The 26741-nt window shown below is 37.2% G+C and overlaps 1 protein-coding gene across 3 annotated transcripts in view; it reads right to left on the bottom strand.

The window, feature by feature from the left end:
- SPECC1L (sperm antigen with calponin homology and coiled-coil domains 1 like) overlaps positions 1 to 26741 on the bottom strand; it is a 65521-nt gene that overhangs the window by 23844 nt on the left and 14936 nt on the right. For all 3 annotated transcript variants that reach the window (XM_040577134.1, XM_040577133.1, XM_040577135.1), the window contains exons 3-11: positions 23093 to 23252; positions 20541 to 22174; positions 18871 to 19078; positions 12221 to 12294; positions 11541 to 11716; positions 9571 to 9734; positions 7785 to 7876; positions 2463 to 2553; positions 444 to 527 (exon numbers count right to left, since the gene is read on the bottom strand). In XM_040577134.1, coding sequence (XP_040433068.1) covers positions 444 to 527; positions 2463 to 2553; positions 7785 to 7876; positions 9571 to 9734; positions 11541 to 11716; positions 12221 to 12294; positions 18871 to 19078; positions 20541 to 22174; positions 23093 to 23252 — 2683 coding nt within the window. The remainder of the gene's footprint in view (positions 1 to 443; positions 528 to 2462; positions 2554 to 7784; positions 7877 to 9570; positions 9735 to 11540; positions 11717 to 12220; positions 12295 to 18870; positions 19079 to 20540; positions 22175 to 23092; positions 23253 to 26741) is intronic.

Genomic DNA, 26741 nt, shown 5'->3' with positions numbered 1-26741 from the left:
CTCGCTCTCTTTAAAATAAATCCTACATTCAAGCAGTAAAAGGTAACAGCCAGGTAGAATTTCTTGGAACATATAAGTCAGCTGTTACGTGCATGATTGACACTCAACCATACAGTATAGTATCTTGGTGCAAATCCGTATTTGCAACAATACTGACACTAGAAAAGCAATTAAAAAAAAATCTGTTCTGTTCCACTTGATGCAATGAAATTGCATTTCTTTATTTATTAAACCATCAGACTTAACTCTCCTTCCTCATATACTTCAACAGAAAACTCAAACACTGAAAAGTAAGCTATTCTAAATATCCAAACAATCTTTTGACAAGACCTTGATGGTCTGAAAACAAAAGGTCTCTCTTGAAAAAGTAAAATAGATCTGTAAGTACAGCACTGAAATGAGAGTTCCTAATTTTATTAATCATCTAGAAAACGTGGTATTACCCGAAATAGATTTGGCACTTTCCATAGCGGGTACTCTTGGCAAAGATGCTGGTCTGCTGGTAGAAGACGTTCTCAACAAATGTTCTAGACAAAGAAAACAAAGACAGAACACCATTAACAAAGATTCCAGTTAAATGTAAGACATTTAGGCATGCATCACGAATATTGCCTACCAATGCCAGAGTTTGGTTACTTTAATGAGAGCAATAGATTTTATCTGTACAAAAGAAAAGGCCTAAAATTTGTTCGTTACCATTGAAGTTCACTATGAACATATCATGACCTTCTTAATCCTTTTTCAGTAAGGCCTCTCTCACAGCTGTCCTGTTCTATTAAAAATGAATTGTACAACCCAAAGTCCAAGCAAGGAATCCCCATTTAGCACACCGGAAAAAATGTCTGATATGCCATTCACAGTTTGGAATGGTAAAGCAGATTGATTTGTCCCTGTTGTGAACTGTTTGGTGTCATCCTCCCCTCCTTTTTTGGTCTGTTTGGTAGACTTTTTTTTTTTTTTTAATAAAAACTTGCTTTCCTGACTTTCCCATGAATTGGGGTCAAAAAGGTGCCTTCACTTTTAGTAAGGAAAGATTGGTTCAGCCTTCTGACAATGAGTAAAATCAAGCTTCAGCAAAACTAATTTTATGTAGCATTTAATCGAAACTACCTTTTGTTAGTTACTATTTAAAATTAGTATTCCTTCAAATAAAACCTTTAAACTCCATGTATAAAGTTTACATACTCATGTTGCTGTAGATACAATTACAAGCCAGCAATTTGAGTACAAAAAATATGACAAAGGTGAACAAGGATTCAAAATCAAATGTTAAACCCACTTCACTAGTTGAAAACATGACATAAGGAACATACATTGCTTTTATATATATATATATATATATATATATATATACGTGTATATATATATATATATATACACACACACACACACTTGTGAACAGGAATTCTGTCAGACACATTCTCTATTGGAATGCTTTCCTGCTTCTGCATTTAACTAATCGTAATGAAAACACAGAAACTACATAAAGCGTACCACTCATTTTGTGTTTAAGCTTATGTCTACCCATGAACTCTGTAACAATGAAAGAACCCTAAACTATCTTCTTGGAAAGGCATTTAAATATTCCTAAAAATATCAATGTTTCTAAAATTAAAACGCCAGCTGCATTGAACAAAACCTCAATATGCATTCAACAAAAGCAAAAAGGAAATCTGGCACGAACGAACTATTACAAAATGCTACCGAAAGAAAAAAAGCACCCTTTATAAAACATCAGACTTCAGGAATACCAAACCAAGAGGAAATATTCAGTCTGGAGTCATATGGGTATTATCTTAAGAAACATCTACAAAAAAAACTAAAACAGGCATAAATCAGAGAGCTACGCCCAACACATGATAGCCATTCACTCTCACAGGAAGAGCACATTGTGAACATTTTGAGAGACAAAACAAAGTTCACACAACAGGGAAATATTGGAAAACAGATAAATCAACACTCAATTCCATTCAATTTTTTCACCTGGCTCCTGAAGATTCAATACTTACTAAGTTTATATTTTGTTATTCATGTGCAATACAATGAAAACTATCATCCCAGTTTCAGTTTGAAACACACACACACAACCCACAATACATAATGAAGCCCCAGAAGTGTGTATTTTTAAAATCTAGAAAGCAGCAGCATGATAAATCCCTAAAATCATCTCATCTTGATTTTGCAAGTGATCTCAGTTTATATACACACATTAAAAGCAGATTAATGCCCAGTTATTAGAATATAATCGTGGTTCTGTTGAAAACTCAAAAAAGCATCTTTTTGATATGTCACCATGTGTGATGAAAAGTGATGAAAAAAGTAATAAAAATATTTCTTATTTTGCATTTAGTAGTCAAAATATTTTGCCTAAAAAGCACCTAACATGATAATGATCTGGATATTACATACAATAGAAAAATTACTAGCATTGCTGAGAAGTTTAAATGAACTTGAATGAATACCTTGAACAGGGATTTCAGCGTAGCTCGGTCTTTTGTCTGTCAGTGTAGCAAGGGGTTTTGAAGTAGAGATCGGTCCACTTATGGAATGCCTCTGAAACAGAAAAATCCTTGTGTCAAACAATTTGCTACATATAAACCAAGCAGAACAACAAAACCTCTACAAAATACAACTTCTAAATATTCTTTCCGGGGGGGAGGAAGGAATAAAACAAAATACCATTTTTCATTTGTCCACATCATTGCTAGAAATTTGTTCCATTTTTTTTCACGACATGGTTCACCCTGGGGACCGTTTAATGAAGGCTTTCCCTCTCATTCTGAATGAGAAGTATCATTCCCCTCAGCTTTAACTATTGCTAGGAAAGCTGTACAAACCACCTTCTTAATATTGTCTTTTCAAATTTTACGTAAAATGTTTAGCAATTCATAGCTTCTGGCAGCTTAAAGTGTAAGTGTATGACCACAGATGCATCTTGCACACAATGTAATAACCACTGGATAACACTGAAACAAGCTTTTTACCATCACACAAATAAAAAGCCACACAAATAAAACCTGCACAATTCAATAATTACCCCTACACTTCCTGAAATTTATATCCAAGTGCTGAAGACTTAAGGAAGACTGTCAACAGATGTTTTTTGTGCTTTTCTGGTTTGCTTTCTTTTGAAAAAAGAATGATTTCAAAGAGCCTATGGCAAGTTACATTACATTCTTTACTCACCCTTTTACATTAGGTTCCTATATTTAATCATAATAAGTCCAGTAATGTGTTTATCCTGAAAACTTTCAGCTCTCCATCTGGCCCAAGATTAGGTGAGAAGGTTAAATGAGCCTTATCTTCATAAAATAACAAAGCTCAGATGTTTCTCATGCCAAATCATGTAGGCAAGACAGACATATCCAAAACTGCGATAAACAGAAGTTCACAGTATATACTTTGCAGCATCCTGTAGCACAGGCAGGATTATAGGACTACTTATTTGTCATTTAGGGCCAAACTAGAATTATGTTTTTGTGCTAGTAATCAAATGGAGAAAACAGCTATCAGCATCTAAGAACCAACTACAAAACACAGCGTGAAGAATTTTATTGCTTTATATATCAAAATCCGGAGGTATACTACAGATTTTTCCCTTAAACATGTAAATAAAAGCGACAGCAACTGTGAGCCTTGCACAGTGCTCCCCACAACAGCTTACCACGAGGGTTGCTATTTCAAAGTTTCAATACCTTTGTATTTCATTTCACCCTCTTAGGATTTTTATTTATTTTTATTAATAAAGGACTGTATCAAAATGAGAGTCTTTGTTTCTAATAAATAAATAAAGGAAACAAATACAATAATCAATGAGGTTAAAAAAAAAGTTTTCATTTTGGCTGGCTCTGGGATTGCCATAAAGACAGAGCAATATAGAGCCTTGGCCAGGAAAGGAAGGTACACACAGCACAGGCACGGTACTGGATCACCGTATAGCTTTATCACTTTCTCAGCTTCCGGGTATCACTTAAAAACAAACATCCTTTACGGATATTGTCAGAAAACGACCGTGGTACTCAACTGATAACTTGCTATATATCAGTCTTGTCTCCTTGTTATAACAAGCTGTTTTTCTGCTTTTTGCTCCTGTTGACACTGCAGTCTGGGCTTAACTTCGTTGTTGCTAGTTCCTTATTAAACATCTTACTGTTACAACTACCAATAGTAACGCAGTGACTCAGGTAATTCGAGGAAAACGATCCAGCCAATACATTCACGTATCAAGTTCCACTTGGCAGTATCTTTACCGTAGTAGAGCACAAGTGTCTCTTGGGAGAGTAATTTTTCCTGAAACATTTTACAAGTGTTAAAGACATTTTTGCTTGAGTGATCTGCTGAACTTGCAGATTCGCCACTCGCTTCATTTACAAAACACATCTGATGTGCAATGAAGCAAGTATGGATGCTACCAATCCCTTGATATATAGCTTTTTTCCTTCAACTGCAAACATACTCAAACTCGTTCAGTTGCTCAACACCATTTGGCCATTACACCAGTGTTTAGATTCCTCAACACTAAATAAAACAGGATCACAAGTTTAAAGGAATCATATGCTTTTGAGGCTACTCATTGAAATTACTAATGGGAAAGAAATTACTAAAGATGCTTTGCCATCTGCGTTCCTGGTTCCCATTCCTCCTACACTGAGGTCTAGCAGAAGGAAATGCTAGAACCTTTAAGGAGTACTTTAGATGGGATGTAATGAAGAAAATTGTTTGGAGTTAAATTAAATGTTTTTATGTTGTAGTCTCGGTATAATGCAATTTCAGTAACCGATACAATTAAAGATGTTAAGATTATCAACAGTTACTTGCCCACAGCCATTCTTAGCTTCTGCTAGCTAGCTACTAGTCATTAGATTTTTTTCTTTTTCTTTTGTAAGACAAGTAACAGCCCCAGAAGAGGAACAGGTCAGAAAAAAAAGAGAAGAACAAACATCTGACACACTAAATTTGAGGCCGAACCATGACAGGATGAATTAATCCCTTTAACTCCAAATATTTTGCTTCTGACTCTTAATTGTTGCATCTGCTGTTGGCTATGGAAAGAAACATGACCTTCAACCACTATCCAGGTACCTATTCCTGATGGGTACTTTGCACTTCACTGTGTACTTAAGTACTTCAGTAAGATATTTATGCCAATGTACCTACACACGGCAATTTCAAAACAAACATGGCTTTTTGCATATTAAGTAGTTACTATGTGGAAGTCTGACTCTGAATGGCTTGGAGCCTGAATGTTTGTATGCTCAAAGCAAAGCTGGACATCCACTGGTGAGCAGGGAATCCGAAACTACGTCTGCTTCCAAGAATCTTCCAACTACGAAACTGAAAAAGAAAGTACTCAAAGTTGGGAGTTACACCTCCTTGTCCTTACACTCCTTTCTAGGCATCTGCTTTGGACACTCCTAGAGGAATACCAGACGCAAACTTTTTCACTAAACATTTGGATGAACCCAGAAGGGTTATTTTATATTCTGAAAAGCAATCTCCTTATACATCTTTTCCTAACTGCTTTGCAATATTACTAAGCTATGGTAAATAACCTCTATGCTCCACTACAGGCTTGGACCCGAAGCCAGAAAGGGGTTTTGCTTGTTTTCAGTTGCAAAAATGTATTTAAGAATGTCTCCCCTTATCCATGCACACGTTACTGTGAAGATAAACAAATCAAGCAAAACCTCTGTAGATTGAGGAAATTCATGTCACAGTCCAATTCAAAAATGAAATGATATGCATCAGAGACCACATATCAATGCATCTGTGCTTGGAGAATCTTCTTGGCAGCCAATCCATCTTATTGCGATATCAAAACTAAGTCAGTTTCTCAGTAGGTGCCCACTTCGTATTTCCCATGTGACTGCATTTAAAAGCAGCTGAGATTAATGATAATAAGCATGGTAACACTCATACCAAGATCATCTCTTCCACCTTTACTCAAGATCTTAAACCACAGATGAGTTCTGTAAGATGAGAGCCTCTACATCAACTCATACGGTAACTACTTATAAAAATACTGCTTTTCAATTACAAGAGAGCAAAAAAAAAAAAAATTGCATAGAAGACAACAGTAGAAAACAAAGCAGTAATATGAAAATGAAGAAAAGGAAAAGATGAAAATTGTTTTTGAACCTGAACCCCTTCTTGATCAGAAAATATTCTTTAAATGAAGTTTACGTGACAGAGATCATAAATCCCAGTTGCCTTCAGGATAATTACAAATACTTCCAAGAAAACCACCTATCATCAAAAAAGACAATAGAAGCTGTTTTCATTTACATGCCTTCCCCTTTGTTTTTCATTCAATGTTTCCCAGTAATGAGTATCCAGCTATTAATGACTTGGTTCTATAACAGAATTCAGGATTCAAATAATTCTGGCAAACAGTACAACAAAACAAGATCAGTAAATTTGAGCAAGTTTGCAGTATTTTAAGACATTTTGAGTCATGGTTAATTTTCAGGTAAATAAAGTTAAATAAGCCTTAGGCTTGGTCAAGAAGTCCTCTGTCTGCCAAAGCTGTAGTCTAGCTTTTTAGAACATGAAATTAAGTGTGCTTCTTCCTACAAAAGCACAGAAATAAACAGAAATATAGAGACGGATCAATAGAAACAATGCATGTCAGAGAATATCACATTTAAATAATTTTGAAAATTGTTGCCAAGAGTTACTGAACCACAGAAAATAGCAGAAGCTCTCAAAAAGTCATTCAAGCAATATCTTGAAGGCAACGGGAGAATTACTGACATTAAAGGAGTAAAACAGAATTATTTTTTTTTTGAGAATCTGGTCCCATCTTTGTCCTTATGCTTGTTTGCTTTTGCTGAAGTCTCTCTTCATGCAGAGAGTGAGATCATAAAAACAGCAGTGATCTATAAAGCTGAGCATTACTGATGATGCAGTCTTAAGTGTACCTAGACTCCTGTAGCAGCTGAATAAATGGACAAAGCTTCAAATGGGACAGCACAAAATAAACAGTACAATCAGCAAGTGGACAAAACTCACAGTCTGTACAAAATGAACAAAGATAATCAATTTACAATGATTTAATTCCTCTCTGGTCAGGTCTGATATCAAAAGCCCGTGCAACATGGGATACATTTATACTGATGACTACTGACAGATTCTGCACAGATCTGAGTCCGTTGCCTGAAGGGGATTACTGCTGTTTCCATTCCAGGCACAGGAATGACAACTGACGAACAGCAAATCTAAAACTAAGGAATGTAGATGAAGTTTTCCTTGCAGTCTTCTCAGTACTACAGGAATAGCAAGGGTTGGGAATATTTAACAAGAATTTCCAAATTATGCCAAATCTTGTATTTACAACTTGGTTCTCCACAATGGACTCCAAAGGAACTCAAGTAGTAGGCGAGTGTTTTGTAACTTTTTCTTCAATTGCAACGCTTAAACAGAAGTTACACAAACAGGACATGTTACAAAACATACCTAAGTTATAATAACCTCTTACAAGAAAATAAGAGTTGAAGGAGATATTTCCATGTGGACCCTAGGTGCAGTGATCAGGAAGGAAGAGACATGGGCTGTATCTGTATCAAAACCAAGGGGTTTTTACATTTCTAATACAGCTGTCTAAGTGTCATTTTCTCTAAGGTTTCCTTGGGGAAACATCCTTTTGTTAGACTGAACTTAGTAGCTACTTACTTGAAGAAGCATTTTATCATTATGTCCCCCCAAAGCCAAACAATAGTAGTGGCTGTAGTTTCACATGCTCTTCTTCACAAAGAAGGATTAAACGCAGTCACAAAAACACCTACCTGCATAGGGGATACAGCAGCAGCTGGGGGCGTTTTCATGGGACTTGGACTCAGCGGAGTGCGAGGAATTGTGGCAGCAGCAGGGCTTGGAACTAGCAGGAACACAGAAACGAAACCATCGTGAGCACTGCACCATTTTGCAATGAACAAGGAGACTGACTGGCTGCATATGGCGAACACTCTCCTTGTATTTTACATTACTGGTTTTACCAGATCACATCTTTAAAAATTTCAATTAGTAACTGTCTGCAAAATCATTTAGAAGTTTACCTACACGTTCACTCCTCTGTAATTACATTCATTTTCTGTGTTGAATATATTATCCATGGTAAAAACATATTTAAGTTTACTGCAGAGTGGACACAGCTAAGGTGCAGGATACTATTACCCTGGCAGATGTAAACGATAGCATTGCTAGTTCTCTGATCTCCAGATAATTAAAGAGATGGTAGCAGGCTCCTGGGACAGTAAGATAGGAAAGATATCCACTGTCACCTGCTTCTCCTTTCTCATTTTCAATCCAAGGCCATCAGTACTACATAGTCCACAGCTAATATAGGCCTACTGTTATGTAAGAGTCTCCAGAATTTTGAATTAAACAAGTACCATGATTAGAAAAGTATGAAAACAGACAAATACTGAGCTGGTTGAGTCAGTCATCTGATTCCTTAACAGCATGATTAGGCATGAGTGCTGAAGACAACAGATACCAGCTTAAAATAAAAGGTGAAGAAGAAGGTAGAGGGAATTTACTGTTTTACCAAACTCTGGCAAGAGAGAACCTTATTCAAGAACAGATTGGAAAACCTTCTAAGTTAACTCTAGGAAAATTAAAAACTAAATACATATGAAATAAGAAAATATGCAAGGAAATAGAATCATTTACAGAATCACCAAATAATACAGAGATACTTCTATAGCATACTACATTTTCAGGCTTTAAGTGTGTAAAAATTGATTTGCCACGCACAATACAGGTACTGTAAATCTCTCTGGTAATATAGGCTACTTCCAGCAAGGTCTTTTTACTTCAGAAGCTCACAGCAACATTATCATAAGTGAAATTCAAGTCCAAAAGGCTTGGTGAGGAAAATGTTTTAATCCATACAGCATCTCACATGCAATCGAACCTAAAACCTGTTTCTCATTTCAGAAGAAATGCTTGGTTTCCTTATTCTACTCATCTATAGAGAAGGACAACAGAACCTTTTTTTCACAATCAGAAAGTTACAGTGAACTCCACTGTCTCAACAGTGAGATCCCTTTCATTTCAGAAAATACTCCTTATATCTTCTAATAGTGATGTTGGTTGGACCTTATTTTTAACTTTCATAAGCACTTTGTCTATGAAAACATAAGTTATTAAAAGAAACAAACTTGGCTCTAGCTATTCCATAGCTTTTAGAATGCTTACTTTGGCACATTATGTACACAACTTAATAGGAAGGTTGAAGTCAGCTGTGATTCCAGCTACAATTATGTACTGTGTGTTTATGTATTTCCAATATATGGGAGCACTGAATCAAAGCATCTAGCATACGAAACACTGGCACTGCAGCAGTGAAGATAAAACACAAAACAAAGAATGATGCTTGCCCTTAACCACAGTGAACAAGCTGTTGTGCAATCAAGTTTAGGTTAATTTGTTTTAGCCATCACTTATAAATCATGATGGTACAATAAAACAACTTACCTTTGAATTTAGCTAAGCCATTAGAAATGTCCAAGTCAAAATACCCAAAAAACATAACATAGTACAGACACTACATTGGTTGAAAATAATTACCTTGGGAGGCACTATCGAATGACTTGATGAGTGTTTTTACAGTAGGAGTTGGCTCTGAGGAGGTGGATGATCTGCGACTCAGGCCCATTCCCTGTCTCAGAGCTGCCAAATCTCTCTCTACGGCATTCATGTAATTGTATACTCGGCCACGTTCCTCTTCCTGCCTGAAATCGATATGCAGCCTGTTTAAGGCATTTAAAAAACATCTTAACACGCAAAGTGTTACAAAATCAACACAAATTTGAAGTCAAATTAAAATCTATGGTCAAAAAAAATCAGTCATTAACCTAGTTTTCTTTCCACTGTAATTTAGGAATAGATGATCACCCTAAATTACCAATGTAAGAGTTCTTACTATTTGTCAGCCAGACAGCTTAAGCACCAGGCAAAAAATCTATCAAATCAATACTCTAAGGCTAAATTTCTGTTCCTCTCTCAAATACATACATACGTACAAACATACAGATGCATGCATGGAAAAACTGAGGCTTAAAGATTTCACCACATGAAAATAATCAGCTCAGAGGGGAGATTTTTTTTTCCTGCCTGCACAAAGAGAAAACAATTTAAATCAAGAGTAAGGAGATGAGAATAATATATTTCTGGCATTAATCTCTAGGCAGCATCCAAATCTGTTTTGAAGCAAAACTTTAGAATTTTAGAACAGAATACTTACTGTGGTTATGGTATTCATAGTCACTCACAAGACAAAAAATAGATTTGAAGCAACCTATTTTCTATAGCCTGAAGTAATTCAACATTGTCTGATTTTTGCTTCAGATGTTGTAATACAATTTCTCACCACCTTCCCTCCAATACAGTAATTATATCATTTTCAATTCCTATGTCAATTGCCTCCTTGTTCTTTGCCTACAGTGATTCAAACGTCAAATGTTGTGTGTTTGTAGACAAGTAAGGAATATACTGACTAGAGTCAGCAAGCCAATTCTACCTTCAAAACTGCAACTGTAACCTCAAAGGTTCATTTTTGAGGAGTAATTGAATAATTACAGTTCTTGCCAAAAGGTATTAATATTCACCCTTCTCACTTTGGTGATCCTACTTCAGATAAGGAGGCTTACACACCACCCATCCATTCAGATAATTTTCTACTTTCAGTGTAACCAGTCTGCTCTTCCTACCCCTATCATGTTTTTCCTACACTTTTCTCCTAGCCTACATAGGAAGTAGGATTGGAGGTAAGTATAATGTATCCTATAAATAGCTCAAACAACAAAAAAAAACGTTTAACACATACACATTGCAAACATCATTACTGTACTTGTAAACTATTCAATCTTTAGAGACAATGCAGTCAGGATTACAATGGTGCTGCCCAAGATGTTGCTATTCTATGGAGTTACTGAGGACTAACACTCCTGAAAGACATAGGATTCAGTTTTTAACTAATTGTATGACCTAATTCAAGCTGTAATACGTCATAATTTGAAATGTTTTATTTAAAAAGTTAATTTTTATACAAAACACCTCTAATTATTCCCAGAAACAATTATCCGTGGAAAGAAAACATTACAAGATGCATGCAGAGAAAGGTTTCTTCTCAGGTAAAGATACAGTTGTATTTTCAATTGCACCAAAAGCCCTGGCTACTAAAAGGAAGTATTAATGATGGTACAGAAAAGCTAATTCTGCTTGTTTTTCATGCTGAGGAAAATTAAATCAGGTCTAGATGTTAACTGGGAAAAATCCTCCATCACAACCTGATTTACAGAAGTGCCAAACTAAATATTCGTAAAGAAATAGTATACAAAATAAAGAAACAAATATTTTTCTTCTAAGCTTACCTATTTTGACCCCCTGAAAGCCTGCATAAAGCAGCCTGTTGAAATACACATCTTTACAGTGACAGAATTTACAAACGTCCAGAGCCTCAGTAACAGTTAATATATTGGATTTCCAAAACTGTATCCCCTACAAAACAGACAATATCCCTGTTGTCTTATGCATACTTGCGTGACTTTATTTCCTCCAACTCTTTAGTGAGCTTCTCATTTTTTTCCTGAGCTTCATGTAATCGACGCTTTAGGTCCCCTATCTCTTCCTGGGCCTCAGACTTGATATCATTTGCTATAACCACTGCAGTCTGTAGATCGGCTTGGAACTGACGCCATTCTGCTGACTCCTCCTAGAAGTAAATAAAACTTCACAATGAAAGCAGCAGCAAGAATTGTCAAATTAAAGTTATCCATATTATTTATACTTTCCCTCTGCTGTTACAGGAAACAATTTAGAGGATTTATAAAGGCACTCATCTCTGGTATTATGCATAACCTAACTTACAAGTTTCATTGATCAAGTTTTGCTAGCAACTACTTCAAAGGTCATGAATTTCTTTTCTAGAAACAGAGATAATGTTCCTTTATCTTCTCATGCATAGTTTAATGCATATTTGTTTTCTTCACTATGAACATTTTCTCCCAAGCCCAACACCATATTTCTATGACACAGGATTTTTTAGAATTAGTCTTTAGTCTCTGTAGGTTAGTAAATGTATTTCCCTATGATGCCTTTCTCCTCAGAATTAACTGTATTGGTATTACATCCAACCATACCACTTTTTCACAATTTCACATGCAGGTCTTATGACATTTCAAGTTTTTACTTATTGAGTTTTTAGGTTTTAACCTACCCGGAGTCTCCTGTGAAGATTCTTTATCTCTCTTTCCATGTCATGCTTTTGGTCCTGAAGTTTTTTAACTGTATCTGAAAAGAAAGTAAATTCCCCGTACGATCTTATTTAAGGATCTATTTACTTAAGAAATAGTAACTGAAACAATCTGTAAATGTTTTTAAAAACTTACAGAATGCATTTTTTATAACCGTAGCCATCTGGAGAAAAATCATACGATCAGAAATAATTTGACAGAAGTCGTCAGTAAGTATATACTGCTCTATGACTGGTAGGGAACAGCATAGATCGATTCTTATACAAATACCAGTCTCTTCTCTGTGTGTCAGAACATTAAAATGACAATGCAATAAACTGCGAACAAAAACAGTATATACAAGGTAGGTAGATTAACATGGAAGGATCCTAAAACCATGGATATCCAGGGGCTTTTCCTCTTCAACCACAAGCTGCAGATACATTAAGCCTTTTGATTTACAATTTACTCCTCCGCCACAAAGCAGCTGGCATAACACCCACTGCTATGCCTTCAACGGGGGTAAAATCCTTACATTCTTGTCTATCAAGCTATTGTATGAAGTTGAAACAAGCTATATTTACAGCAAAGGGACAAACAGTCAATGAGATCATGTTATGAAAGAGATGGTCCCTTAAATCTGTCAGCAGCGATACAAAAGGGAATGCAGCTTGATCAGCACCAAACCCTAATGCGGCGTCTGACAGACTGGCAACTGCAATTATTATTCATTTGTTACTTGATTCAATACACAAGAACAGTGTGATTGATTACTCCATTCTTATAACTAAGCAACTAATGAAGAAGAACACAGCATAAATTTCTAATTAGCATGTCACTTCACTGATCCTTGGATTCTAGGGCGTTTCATCTCCACAGCATTGTTCAGTTATTTCCAAACGGTAAAAACGATGGACCAATTAACTGGTGGTTTTAGTTCAGGTTCAAGATCTGCTTAGAACCAAGTTTTTTCACCTTGTATTAGCAATGATCTTTTCACAGTAAGACTGAAGTGTGCCCAACATATACAGACCAATTGACACAGGTTGGGTATGTGTCTGATTTTCCGAGATGAATCACTTTCCAGTATTTGTACTTGGCTGTCAGGCCTCGGGAAAAGCACCAAATCCAGGGTTTATTCAAAGTCATTGTTCTGCCAATACCCATCAATACCAGTATCTTCCCAAGTAAGCCTATAACTTCAGTACTCCTTGTCTTTTGTCAAAGAGCTTTTCCTAACAATAAAGATGAAGCTGCTGCAGACTAACTGGAAGACAGTAAGCACTTCCAATTGTTCAAATCAAAGGCAACAAACTGATGTATGCTGATGTGTACATTTAAGAGCCTCAACTACATTCATAAGAACATTTTAACTTTCAAGTGATGGAATTCCTTCTCATTTCTTCATTAGAAGAACTTCTTGAACTTTGCCTCAATGGTCCCAACTTCAGAGGCTTTAAGTGCCACGGTTGATTTCTTTACAAGAATGATACAAAGCTCAGCTGGCCTGATAACATGATAACCTCTCAGGCTTGCAAAAGCTGAAACACTAAAGTTAGACATATGTCTTTACATATCTCCTTCTTACAAGACTGCCCATTTTAAGATGCATCCAACTGATCTTTGAGTTCTGAAGACAAGCCCAAGAGTGGGCCAACCAAACCACATGCTACCATAATATTCAAGCAGAGCTTTCCAATTTTTAGCTTCTCTCTTTATATACAACTTGGCTGAGCTAAAGTCAGCATTTAGATGCCAGCTTTAGGTCAAACTTACAAAAGTTGCTCCCCCTCCCCAGCATTTTTTCCTTTAAACAAATGTTTAAAAAAAAACACACACTGAAAATTACGTAATTTTCAACAGTGATAGCAAGTCAACATAACCTAAAGAGCTTCCAGTAGCACTTTGAAATGAAATCTAGAGCATGAACATTTTCTCTTTTACAGATAGTTCACAGACAATGTTTTTAAAAATAAAATCTGTTCTACTAACAAGAAGCTGCAGCTCGCCTAAAAATAACTACAAACCAGAAACTATAACTGCATTCAGAGTTAAAGCTTATATAATACCATTGTTTTGAGCTTTTGTGAGATATGAAACGCACCATTAAGTTTTAGTATATTTATGCTTTGAAGTAAAACACAATGGTCTGAATATTCTGCAGTTACTATAAACAATACAGAGCATTTGACAGCAGTTGTTGGAAACAGTCATTCCCCTACCCCAAATCTATCAGAGATTAAAAAAATAGGACTGGACAGAACTACCAATTAGCAACTGCAAGAATTTGAAACCTAGTGAGAAATTACGACTGAGATAGGTGATTTCACCCCGTCCAGTCTGAACTCTGTTCTTAGCACTGTGCCACCAGTCACAGCCTGAGAACTCCATCAGTCAGAGCAGGCAGAGAGGCAACAGCCTCTGCACACCTGCTTTATGGTATCCGTCCTTTGTGCATCTTCACAGCCTCCCTAATTCTTCTCTAATATGCACAACCCCGTAACACCTGTATGCACTGCAGTTTTCAGTATGGTGGGACAGGTACTTCCCTTCTACCATTATCCAGTGTCCTCCTTTTAAGGAGACAAGAAAGAGGACTGAGATAAAAGGAGAAGTAACTATTGTCTGGAGGTAAGTAAAGAACAAGGGATCCGTTGTGATAAATGAGTAGGATAATCAAAGATAGCAAATACACAAATCAGCAAGCTGCTTATGTTTTACTGCAGGATTCAATTATGTCTGCATTTTAAATCACAGTTTGACAAGTCCTTGCTTTTTGAAAGGTAGCAAAATAACTTACATGAAATGCAGACTACAAGTGTTAAAAACTACAAACTAGGGCTGGAAGCAGGAAGAAGGAATAGGATGCCATCCTAATTTTATAAGGATGCCATAGATAAAGTATCGCTGCATACTGTACCTCTTACTAGTTACAGTTAGCAGCTAGAATCCCTCACTACAAGGTGAAAATTAGCATGAACATTCAATCATTTAATTTCAATAGTCTTTGTAAAAAGAAAGAAGAAAAAAGAAAAGTTACAATATGCAGATATGTTTCTTCTGTATGTTTGTTTTTGTGTTTTGGTTTTTTTTTTAACATTTACAATATGGAGCAGTTTCACAAAATGACATTACAGTCCCTGATAGGCAATGCCAAATCAATTCATCCTGACACAGACAGATCCACAGAGGCATTTTCAAAAAGTTTTTGTACTAGCTACTTTGTTTTGCTTTGTACTAGGAGCACAGAAAAGGCTATCCCAGTATTAGGACATCTATATAGAGTTTTATCAGCCTAGCAGTTACTAGGAACTGCAGCTTCCTTACAAAGCAAGAGGCACCAGTCACAAACATACAGAGGCTCAGGCTATTTGTTTATCCGCTGAGCTTTTGAGCTCACCCCTGTCAGCCAGGAGGTCTATACAGCAAGACAAATGAACATCTCAAGTGTCCAAAGTTAGCCAAAAAAACAATTAAAAACCAACACTCGATTGACCTTTCCAACGTTATGGTAGGAAAGGACAAAATGCCATTTGTAAGAATTTCGTTTCATAACTCTTGTCAAGATCCTTTTCAAAATGAGATATAAAGCATTAAAAACAATTTCTGCCAGCCCTACAACAACTGCTTATTCACTGACCATTGGATATATCAAACATTTCACTCACCTACCCCTGTCCAAAAAAATTTCTGGCTTAAATCCTTATGAATAAAGAGAACCGCTATGTTGAACACAGTGCTAAGAGAACATGCAACAAGTGCTTTCAGGCTTTGGAAGAACCATCTGACAATTGATGAGCTAACCCATAAGCATCAATTTTCTGCAAACCAGGATACAAAGTTTTCCCCACGAATTCGTTTGTTAACTTATTGGAAGAATAAAAGGCTTCCTTTCCACCCCCTTACTCACCGAAGATGACAAACTGACAGCTTTGCTACCTGACTACTGAAAATTTTCCAAACCACACATGAAAACTTGAGCAACCACGCCACCTAGTGCAGTGCCCGGCCCCCTCCTGCTGCCATCCTCCCTCCCCTGCCCTCTTCCAGCCCCTCACCACCACCCCAGTACCCCCTGGACCCATCTCCACCACAGGCTGCTTCATCTCAGTGTACTTACAATAACACAAAACATTATGTTTTGTATTTAATGTTAATGTTTAAAATGTTAAATTTCTTAAAAAAGAAAGAATTTTTTTTTCATGTTAATGTTTCTTTTTTAGATATAACACAGAATCACTTTGCTTGCAACTCCTAATCCCACCAGTAACAAGTTCAGCTGCACTGACCACAGGTCCTGCCGCACATGGACTGAGCAGGAGCACACTGTGTGCTTTCAATCAGCACAGCCAAAATTCTGCTGTCCTTACTGGAGAGATCACCGTTTTTACAGGCACACCTATAGTAAGAGCTAAAATGTGGCAACTTCATATTCCAATCACTGTGAAACATGTTTCCTTACCCGTCCCTTGGACTTCTTCCTAGCATTTGGAAAGCCAGCGATGAAGCACTCCCTAAGTCGCAGCACTGGGGCATTCATTCCATGTTCCTGCACTACCATGTAGTGTTGATTAGCCACTAAACTGAATGCCAGCTCACCTATGAAGCATCTTACCCCCATTGTAAAGTCTGTCTTCTGGGAATTCTTTCGGTGGTAATTTTCTATCATTGAATACCTGTCACTTATCAGTTGTCTTACCACCACTTTCATTCACCCAGTGACTTTGCCATTAGGCAAACTCTCCCAGATTCTCCCGTATTTGCCCCTAGGCAAATGCAAGATTTTGTCATATTTTACAAGGTCACTGTTTAAGAGACTACCACCAAGAAATTCCTGCCCAAGCCTTAACTGAGAACCCATAATAAACAGCGTTTTCAAGCTGTCCAAGACAGTTGTGGATTTTTTTTCCTACATTTTTTTTCCCTCATTTTTGTTTTTTTGTTTAAGTTTAGATTAATACTATTTTTCAGGTGCCATCCTTTCCTATGGCCACTAGATGCCACTCTCCTTCTTGCCTACAACTACGCTGATTTCACCCCTAACCAAATCACACCAGGCTATCAGTCCAGCTGATTTTTCTGAACTATTTCTAGAGAGATGAGTAACAGACTATTGCAATTTTTGCTGAAAAATTCAGCACAGATAGAAGTTCTTCCACCAGCTTTTTACCCTTTTAAGGGAAATATCTGACAGCTATTTTGTGAGACTGCAGAAACATTCCTACAAGACATCTCTCAAAACCATTTGTCCTACCCCCAAGGCAAAAGCATCTAAAAATTAGGGCTGCCTTGTAATTAGGTATTACTAAGTAAACACCTAAATGTTTACTTGACTGTGGTGCTCTTTCCTGTATGAATGTATTTCAGTTAAGACAAAGAAAAAAAAGCAAGTAGAAAAAAAACCAAGTGTCCCATCTTTAAGTGTTTGCTACAAAATGACTTCCAATGTCGGAGCTGTTGACCATGCGCCTCAGATCCGGCTCCCAAAAAGGACCTTGCTTTCGTGTTGGCAAAGAAAGGGGGGAAAAAGAGCAGAATAAAAACCTAAACCGATTTTGTAAAGAGAAACAGTGATCGTCTTTCAAGATAAGGAAGTATTGCTTGGGGAAACTACGCTGACAGCCACATGTCTGAAGACACTGGTCTGCAGATGAATAATCAGTTTAGCTTGCTTTAAAGACTACCTTTTCTTTGATAGCAGACAAATTTAAAATACTTTCTATGAACATTTCACTCGCTGTGAAAACAAATAATGCTTTGTTTTTTCACTGTCTTATTTAGCATAGCACATATTTGAACCCTGTAAGTAGTATTGTGCAAATACAGCTCCCACAGGGTACAGTTGCCCAAGTTCTTGTTTAGATGGAGACTAATTGCAGAATTCCAGCCTGCGGTAGGAATGTCTGAGCAGGTCTCAGATCAGAGAAGGAACTAAGGCACAGACAGATAGACAAGTATACAGTAAACATGAATTTCATTACAGGCTCCAACAGTTTCTTCTCCAGTGAGTCAACAGATAATGTCTTATTTTGACTTGCTTGAAGTTTGTTAGATTCATTTTTATGTTCACAGATCAATTTCATGACTTGAGCAAACCTATGCAGAAAAAGATGCACAATACATCCCCACTGTCAAGTCAGCTCTGATATTTCCAACTTTCAGGACTTCCATTTATCCATTTCTCAACTAAAAAGATCTTTCTTCAGGTGGGAGAAATCACTTTTTAAACATTCTCAAGCTACCTGGTAAATCCTGATATTTGGACACTTGAAAAAGAGAGCATTCTTAAAAAAAATAAATCAATCATCTAGTCTCCAAAATACACAAGTAGTACACTATTATTAAGCATGTAATTACACGTTCTCCTACTTTGAAAAACACCTTGAAAACAGCATTGTCAGATTACATGTTTCTTCTCATTTCACAGGTTTTTGTTCCCACACCAACTACTACTAGGACTGGAGAAGCAAAGCCAACTTGATTTTTTTTTCTAGCATTACAAGAGCTCTGTAAAGCCCAGTCTGACTTGAATTCAGACATACAAAATACAAGTGAGAATATTTTCTCTATTTCAACATTCTGTTTCATCAGTTCTTAAATTCTCATTTCTCTCACAAGAACTCATAACACTTACTCTCTAAATCAGATATGATGAGATTGTCATGAAGCTTCACAGCACGATGCTGCTCTACTTCATCCTCCAACTCAAAGATAGTTTCTTTCATGTCACTTCTCTCAGTCTCTTTTTCATCTAGCTCTGTCCGAAGTTTTTCTAGAGTCACATTAAGATCCTCAATTTGTTTTTTGGCTTCTTCTTGGAACACTCTGTATTCATCTTCAACCTGAAAAAGAAATACCATGTGTCATAATTAAATTGATTGCATTTTAAAACACACTGAATTCTGTAACTAGCATACTTTTTTTTTTTTCAACCATAAGAAGTCCACTCCTTTGTGTATCAGTTTTAGTGCTTGCTGGATCTGAGAGGATTCATTTTATTAACCTAGTAGCAAGTTTCACATTTGTGTGTATGATGCGTGAGTTGAAGTATTACCAAGAAGAGTCTTAGAAGCCACTGATCTGCTTAGTTAAAAACCAAAAAAACAACGCACAGGGAAAGGTAGTAGACTTCTTTTCAGAAGCAGCAAGACCGTTTTACCCTGCCTTATGAAACTGCAACTTAAATAACAAGCTGAGATCAGAGTCTCTAACATTCACTCCCATGCCCAACAGGAAAAATTAGGGTCATGCCTTTGGGCAGGTCAACACAGGCAGCAATTTTAATCCACAAAATGCCCTATTTTAAATCACCTGTTTTGGTATTTATTTTAATAGTACTACCCAAGTTTAATTATTAAAATTTTATTTTAGTTTTTTAAATCTCAAATTAAGGTTGATTCTAATTGGCTGTTGATCATCATGAGTAAAATGTTGATCTGCAACTAACATAAAGCTCAGACATTAAACAAACTTTCTCATCAGGAAGATATACCTTCAAATGCATAAGAAATACGTTTGCTAGACAAAATTAGTTTCATTTAAGTCCAAATAGCTGTTCTAGAACTCAAACATTTTCATCCAAAATGCAATTAACACATAAGCTGTTCCTGAACGGATGATTATCAAAAACCTTTATGTATTTGCCATACTTAAGGATCACTTAAAAGCTTATGTATTTTTTTTCCAATTAAAACTAAAACCTTTATTTAGTAAATTAAATTACATTTGGTGAAATACCTGTCTCCCTCAATTAGTCCTTTCTCCATTAGAAAAAGACAACACTTCTCTGCCTTCTTTATCCTTAGTTTATTCTAAGTTAACTGAACCAACCTGAATAAGCTGAAACATTAAAATATTATCTCTACATCTGTGAAAGGCTCTATAAGCCATCAATAGCTGGGTTACCACCTCAAAGCTTTACTCCAGGCACTCTCTCAGTGACGTCCACCAGTTTGGCACCAACTCCTTGAAACTCTTGCAAAAGGCATGCAATTTAAGCACAAAATTCAAACAGTATTTAAGATAATGTACAAGTTTGACCCTGGACATAAGCATTGGTGTTTAAATACAGGTATTTTAAAAAGTAACGAAGCAGTTACGCTGCGGCTGAACGCACCCATGCACTTTTTTTTTTAAAAAAGCCTTCAGCTTTTTTATAATAAAAGTTAAGAAAGTCACTAATCCTAACCATACCATAATCTGATTAACCTTGTCACTAATCCTTTACTTCTGAAGGAACTACAATGTTCAACAGTAAGAGTCATGATATACAGGTGATGTTAAAGCACAGGATGTAAACCCTACCTTAGCAATGGCATCTTGCAACCGGTTGGCATCATTGCGAGTATGTGCCAGCTCTTCTTGCAGGCTGCTGGCCAATGTCTCTGCTTTTTCTTTATCCAGCCTGACACTCTCCAGCAAATCTTGTATATCTGATTTATCTCCAGAGTTGTGTATAGAATACAGCTCAGCCACTTTCTGCTTTTCGTGCTCTAACTGAGCTTTCAGCCTGTTCATCTCAATCTGGTCACTGGCAACTGTGGCTTTGTACTCCTCTAAGGTAGATGCTATTGCTGTTTTGCTTTTCTGCTCTGACTCAATAATCCGTTCCATGTGGTGATTTCGTTCTTTTAATGCCCCTATCATTTCTTGGGCCTCCTTGTTGTCTTGTTCTGCCATCTTCAACGTGTTGCTCAAGTGCTGCTGAACACCTAGCAGCTGCTCTCGCTCAAAGCGTGCATTCTCTGCGAGGTCCATGTAACGTTGCTCTAACTCCATGTAGCGACCGCTTTTCATATCTTCATCAATTACATATGAAATATGGTGTTCATCTAAAAGGGACCGAAAATACTCAATCTGACGGCTGAAGTGTTCTAACTTGTCACTTTGCTGGCACAAAGATTCCATGAGGATTACTTTTTCCTCTCCCAGTCTTTCATTCTCACTGTTTAGCTCTTGTGTTATTTGTTGCAAATCTGCAAGCTCTTGAAGCGTGGCTTGGAGCTCTTCAGCTGTACTGTGTTGGTTCTCTTCCATCTGATGTATCCGTTCTGTCAGACAAGCTACGGACACTTCACTCGCATTGCCACTGCTTCCTTTCCTAGATCTTTCTATGCTTGGTACACCTTCAGACTCTGAAGATGATGGAGCATCTAAGGCATCATCGCTTGATGTCAGTGGCTGATAAACTTCACTGCACTCACTGTCTAAATTATCCATGGAGTTACTATGTTGATTGTCCATCAAAGTGTTTTCATCCTGACTCAACAAGTCTTCCATTGATCCAGGGGCAGAACCTTCCACTGAAGACGTCAGAGTGCCACCACCATCGCTGTGGTTGCCAGCTGTAATCTCAGGACTCAAAGACTGATAGCCAAAGAGTTTCTCAGAGTTGTCCAGCCTTTGTTCCAAAGAAAAGCCTAATGCATTCAGTCTGTCTTTTAACATTCGATTCTCATTCTTCAGCTGGTTGAGCTCTTCTCGGATGGCAGTGTTTTGTTCCTGTAACTGTAGCAACGTAGACTCTACATCAGTTGGCTGATGGACAACAATGGCCTCTTTTTCTTCAGATTTTTCATCACCTTCAACTTGATCTTCATTAAGTCCCAGCTGGGCACGCATGTCCCTTAGTTCATTCCTCAGGTGCAAGATTTCCACATCTTTAGTTTTTGCTAATGTCAGAAGATCATTCACTTTTGCTTCCAATGCAGCTTTGTCACTGATTTGACTGTCTGATTTGGACTTACTCATTCGAATATCCAATTCTGGATTGGTGCGACTACGGGAACGTTTTGCCAGTACTGTATCATTGGTCCCCTGTCCAGTCAAAGGTAATTTTTTACTCTGGCTTAAACGGGAACGATCACGTATTCTCTCTCTAGAAGAGCCTGAGTCTTTATTTCCAGATGAAGTGCTACGCTTAGTTGTGGAACTTGTACCTGTACATTTTTTGAAAGTTAGGAACATTCATTTAAAATGTAGCACTGTAACGGGAGACTCTGTATTTTGTATCAGCTCTATAATGGCTGTTTTTTTAAACCATGCTGGCAAACATACTCCATAAAATAAATTTACAGTTAACATTTAAATGATCTTACTTATGAATCAATACAGTTATATTTTAATTGATGCATGCTTTTCCAGTTGCTGTATTTTACCAATATTTTGAAAATGAGTCACATCTTAGTTTAACTATAAGAGTTGCTAGGTTTTTTGTTTTCAAAAGTTTCTGACAAATTGTACAAAAACTACAGCAGTGCTATTCCTGAAAGTTCAAGTTTTTCTCTTTTCAGTAGATTTGAATACAAGCTTTTAAGAGATGAATTGTTTACTGTGATTCCTCAAATTAAAAGATTTTTTTTTCCATCACATTTCATACAGACAAGGATGAATTACTGTTACTTTATTTCCAGATGATTTATAGCTTTGCAAACATTATTGAATCCAAAACACAGCAACAGAAAGCAAGACATATTTCATCTGTATTGGTAACATACTAAATAACCGTACCTTTCTGAACAGTTTATCAAAGATCTCTATTTTTATAAAAACAATCAAGAATGTTCAAAACGTTGACTGTAACGAACAATCACATCTTAAAATTTTAATGCCTGTGCCATGGATTTTTTTTTTTTTAGACAAATTAAACTATAATTCTTTAGATTAATTACATTGTCTGATATTATACAGTAGTTACATAATCAGTACTAAAAAAAGTTAAAAGGAGCAGCCTCCAAAGAGGCAATTACAATATTACAAAACAGGATACTTCATTAGGCAGTCTGAATCCACACTACACAGCAGGAAACTAAAAATCTACCCAACTACTGTCTTTAAGGACCGATATATCCATTTACCTGCAACTGTTTTAGGCTTATTTTCCAGACTGTTCATGGCTGTCCCTGCAGCTGAAGACATTGTTGATACACAAGTGCTCTTCTTTGCCTTGACACCATTGGCCATTGTCACTCCACCGCCACCAGCCATCCCTGCTAAGAGGTCATCGTTACTCTTAGTCTGAAAGAAAGGCAAGATGTGGCTTTAAGACAGCTGGCAGAGAAGTCTGCATAGCCAACATTTCTCCTGGTAAAGATTCCACAAGTTTAACAAGTACATATTTGACTAGCCCTGTGTCTAGTTGAGTATGGTGAAGTGTAGATGCACTGCACAGTAGGGGAGTTGAAATTGAACTTCAACTACTTACATACGATTGACCATAGAAAGAAACTGCCTCCCCTCTCCCAGACAGAGGGAATGATTAATGTTTTAATACCAAGGTGAAAAAACAATTATGAAATCACAGTAATAACGCAGCCTAACACTTCTGAATTTTGACTGAAAGGTTCCTTAATTATAAAAATGAAAACTATTTTTAGGCAATTAAAACAGCAAATACCAGGAAGTAACCATAATGTCCTTCAAGAAAGTATGATCAAGCATCTTCTGGTGGACAAGTTCACAACAAAAACCAAACCAAACCAAACCGAAATCAATCCAAGATTAATAAAATACCATTTCTAGCTCAAAATGCTAAGCTACAAACCACCAGAAACAAGGACAGTATTCGGAGGGGAGGGAAGAGCCACCCTCACCGCATATCTTTGCCTTGTTTTCATGCTCCTTACTAGGCACTCTTAGAGACAGGATGTTTGGTTGATGAACTTTTTGTCTGACCTCCCAGCATCATTCCTGAAACTACTGTTAGCCACAAAAGCTGCCTGGAATGTGACAAGAGTAAGCAAAGGGACCTCAAGAGCCAGATTCCCAAACAGAGAACACATCTTTCACTGTAAAGCAAACTCTAAAAACTCTAAGTTCCTAAGTACGAATTGGCAGACTGTACCACTCTTTAAAATGCAATTTGTTAAATGGAGAAACAATCAAAATATGCTAAACATTCTTCCCATCATAAGGACAAAAAAGTTTAAAGAAAGCATCTGTGTTAGAAGCATTCCCTGAGTGACTGTATTATTCAGCTGGATAAAACATTTGAAGTCTCAGAGCCCAACTAAAAAGTAGTGCTCAGGACCTAACCAGTTGCTTTACATAATGGCTTACAAATTCTGCAGGCTTGTAACTTCTAGCTTACATACATATTTATATTAAAGACTATATGCCAGACATTATGACTTTATACATTACGAAAGAAGTTACACGGTTAAAACCAATGTTGCATCTCAAACCATTCTATAGCTTTTTACAGCTGAGTTACAGCTGAGGATTTGAGAACAGTTAGCAACATTGATCACAGTGATGTGCAAAGGTCATGGATGGGATCTGTGCCATTTACAAAGAGCAGCTGCAAAACAAAAGGGAGCTTGGGAAGATAATGTATTTGTTCTGCATGCAGCCATTAGAAATACAGATAATCATCAGACAGAAGCAGGTATCAGGAAGGGTAAAATCTGCTAGGACAAAGGTGTTTTTATTAAATCATGTAGGATGTGATATAGCCCTCTGAAGTGGATCATGAAAGGCTGGAGGAAAACATATCACTCCAAAACTGTACTTTGATGTGCATTTAAAATGCCTTTCTGCTACAAAAGAGCCACTGTTGTTCCATTCTGCTTTTCTCCTTGCGCTGCCACATGGCACTGCTTAAGCCGAAGCCTTTCCAAAGGGTTCCCTCTGCCCAGGAGCCCGATTGCCGCCGGAGCCCCGAGGTTGCACCCTGCAGACCGGCAGCTCGAAGTCAGGAGGATGGAGCTGCTGCAGGGCTACCAGGTCAGCAAAGCAGGCTCTGTGGACAGCAGGGGGGAGCGAACACAAACTGTCACCGGCTGGCAATCCCGTAACCTGTAATCCAATCAGACGTATCTAATCTAAACTTCATTTTCTGGGTGTGGGGGCAGGAAGAAAACCATTTTGTGATGCAACTGTCACCTAGAACAGTGTATTACAGAAAGACATAGATTGGTGCCTTGTCCAATTTTCTACTGAATCTGACATCAGTCGGCAAACAAGAGAGTTCAAGCGATGAGCTGTCAGCCCTTTTACCTTGTTAAAAGAGTGGGGAAATTAGATTAAGGCTTTAGACGCTTATAGTACATGTTATCAAGCCAAACAGGTCAAGATGTGACTCAGCTTGAAGAAAGAAAACAGTACATAAAACACACGCTTTCTGACATTAGTCACCTCCAGTCCTTGCTGAGCAATGGGATTTAAGACAGCCCTTCTGCCTTAGCCATACCCCATCTCTAGCCTAGGTTGGAAGGCACAGCCTCCTCCGCAGCCAGTTCGTAAACAGTTTCTCAAACCTGTAACACTACACTCTTGGCAGAGAAAACTATTTAGCAAAGCTCTGGAAAACTTACAAACCAGCAGCTCTCTTCTGTACACTCATAAGAGCAACTGTGCTTGACTGTAGAAATCAAAGTATTTTTTATAGTATTTTTATTGGAACGGAAATCAATGTCACATGTTTATCAAACAGTTTATTCTCAAGGAAGAACAGTTTCACCCATTTACGGAAAACAATGCAATCCTACTTAGCAATAAAAACTCTTCTTTAAAAATCTGAAAAATCAGAAAATTAGAAGTGCTCATCTAGACATATGCTGATTTTCCGTATAAAAAGTAAACCCCTTATAATTATAAAATTAATATACCATTTTCCCTCCACAACTTTATTCTTTTAATACAATGAAACTTGAATGGTCACCTCTATTAATTCATTTCATGTTAGTTTCTCAACATGTATATACTATTTACTGCACCTCATTCAAATCCCATATATACGTATATAATTGTTCCTACGTGGGATTTTCTTTGATGCTCACTGTTGCTATATTTGAGAGCTTCAAACAGTAAACTTCACAACAATCTGTAATTAAGTTACTGCATTTTTCAAACAGAATACTGAAGCCTAGACAGAGGAATACTGAAAACACATTCTAATTTTTAATATTCAAATGTCCATGTCCAAACCCTGACTCCTCAGGGACGCTGGATTTTGCAGTTCATTTGCATCAAGTACAGCGCCTGTCTAATTAGTTGTGTTAGTATGATCACAAGCTCATTAGCTAAAAAAAGCCTAAAAATACTGATCTTAAAAATAAGAATACATTGTTATTTGCCCAAAGTATTTTCTGACAGATTAAAAACTAGAAGTGGCGGGCAGTTAACCTTCTGCTGTAACGACACGTGGGGAGGTGCTGAGCATCTACCAAAGTCTTGGGCAAACCAATACTAACTGCAACTAGCTTCTGAAATAGTTCCTTGATATATAACCAGGCATTAATATATATACAGGCATTGCTAAGCAGACAGACCAACCCCTGGAACAGTATTCAGCTGTATAGAAGGGTAGGTCTCACATTTCTTCCTGTACTCACTGTCCAGACACTCTGGAAACTTCCCAGAAAAGGACAAATCTATGGAACAACTCAAAGCTAAAAGGTCCCCCACAGCTAAACACCTGCCTATGAATGAATCGTGAAGGAGACAAAAAAAAAAACATGCTGTAATTAGAAAGTCATTTTCAATTGCAAAGCATTATTACTGACT

This window comes from Cygnus olor, chromosome 17 (assembly GCF_009769625.2).
Source record: "Cygnus olor isolate bCygOlo1 chromosome 17, bCygOlo1.pri.v2, whole genome shotgun sequence".
Lineage (NCBI taxonomy): Eukaryota > Metazoa > Chordata > Aves > Anseriformes > Anatidae > Cygnus > Cygnus olor.
The sequence above is the reverse complement of the archived record's forward strand: the minus strand, read 5'-3'. Positions and strand labels throughout refer to the sequence as shown.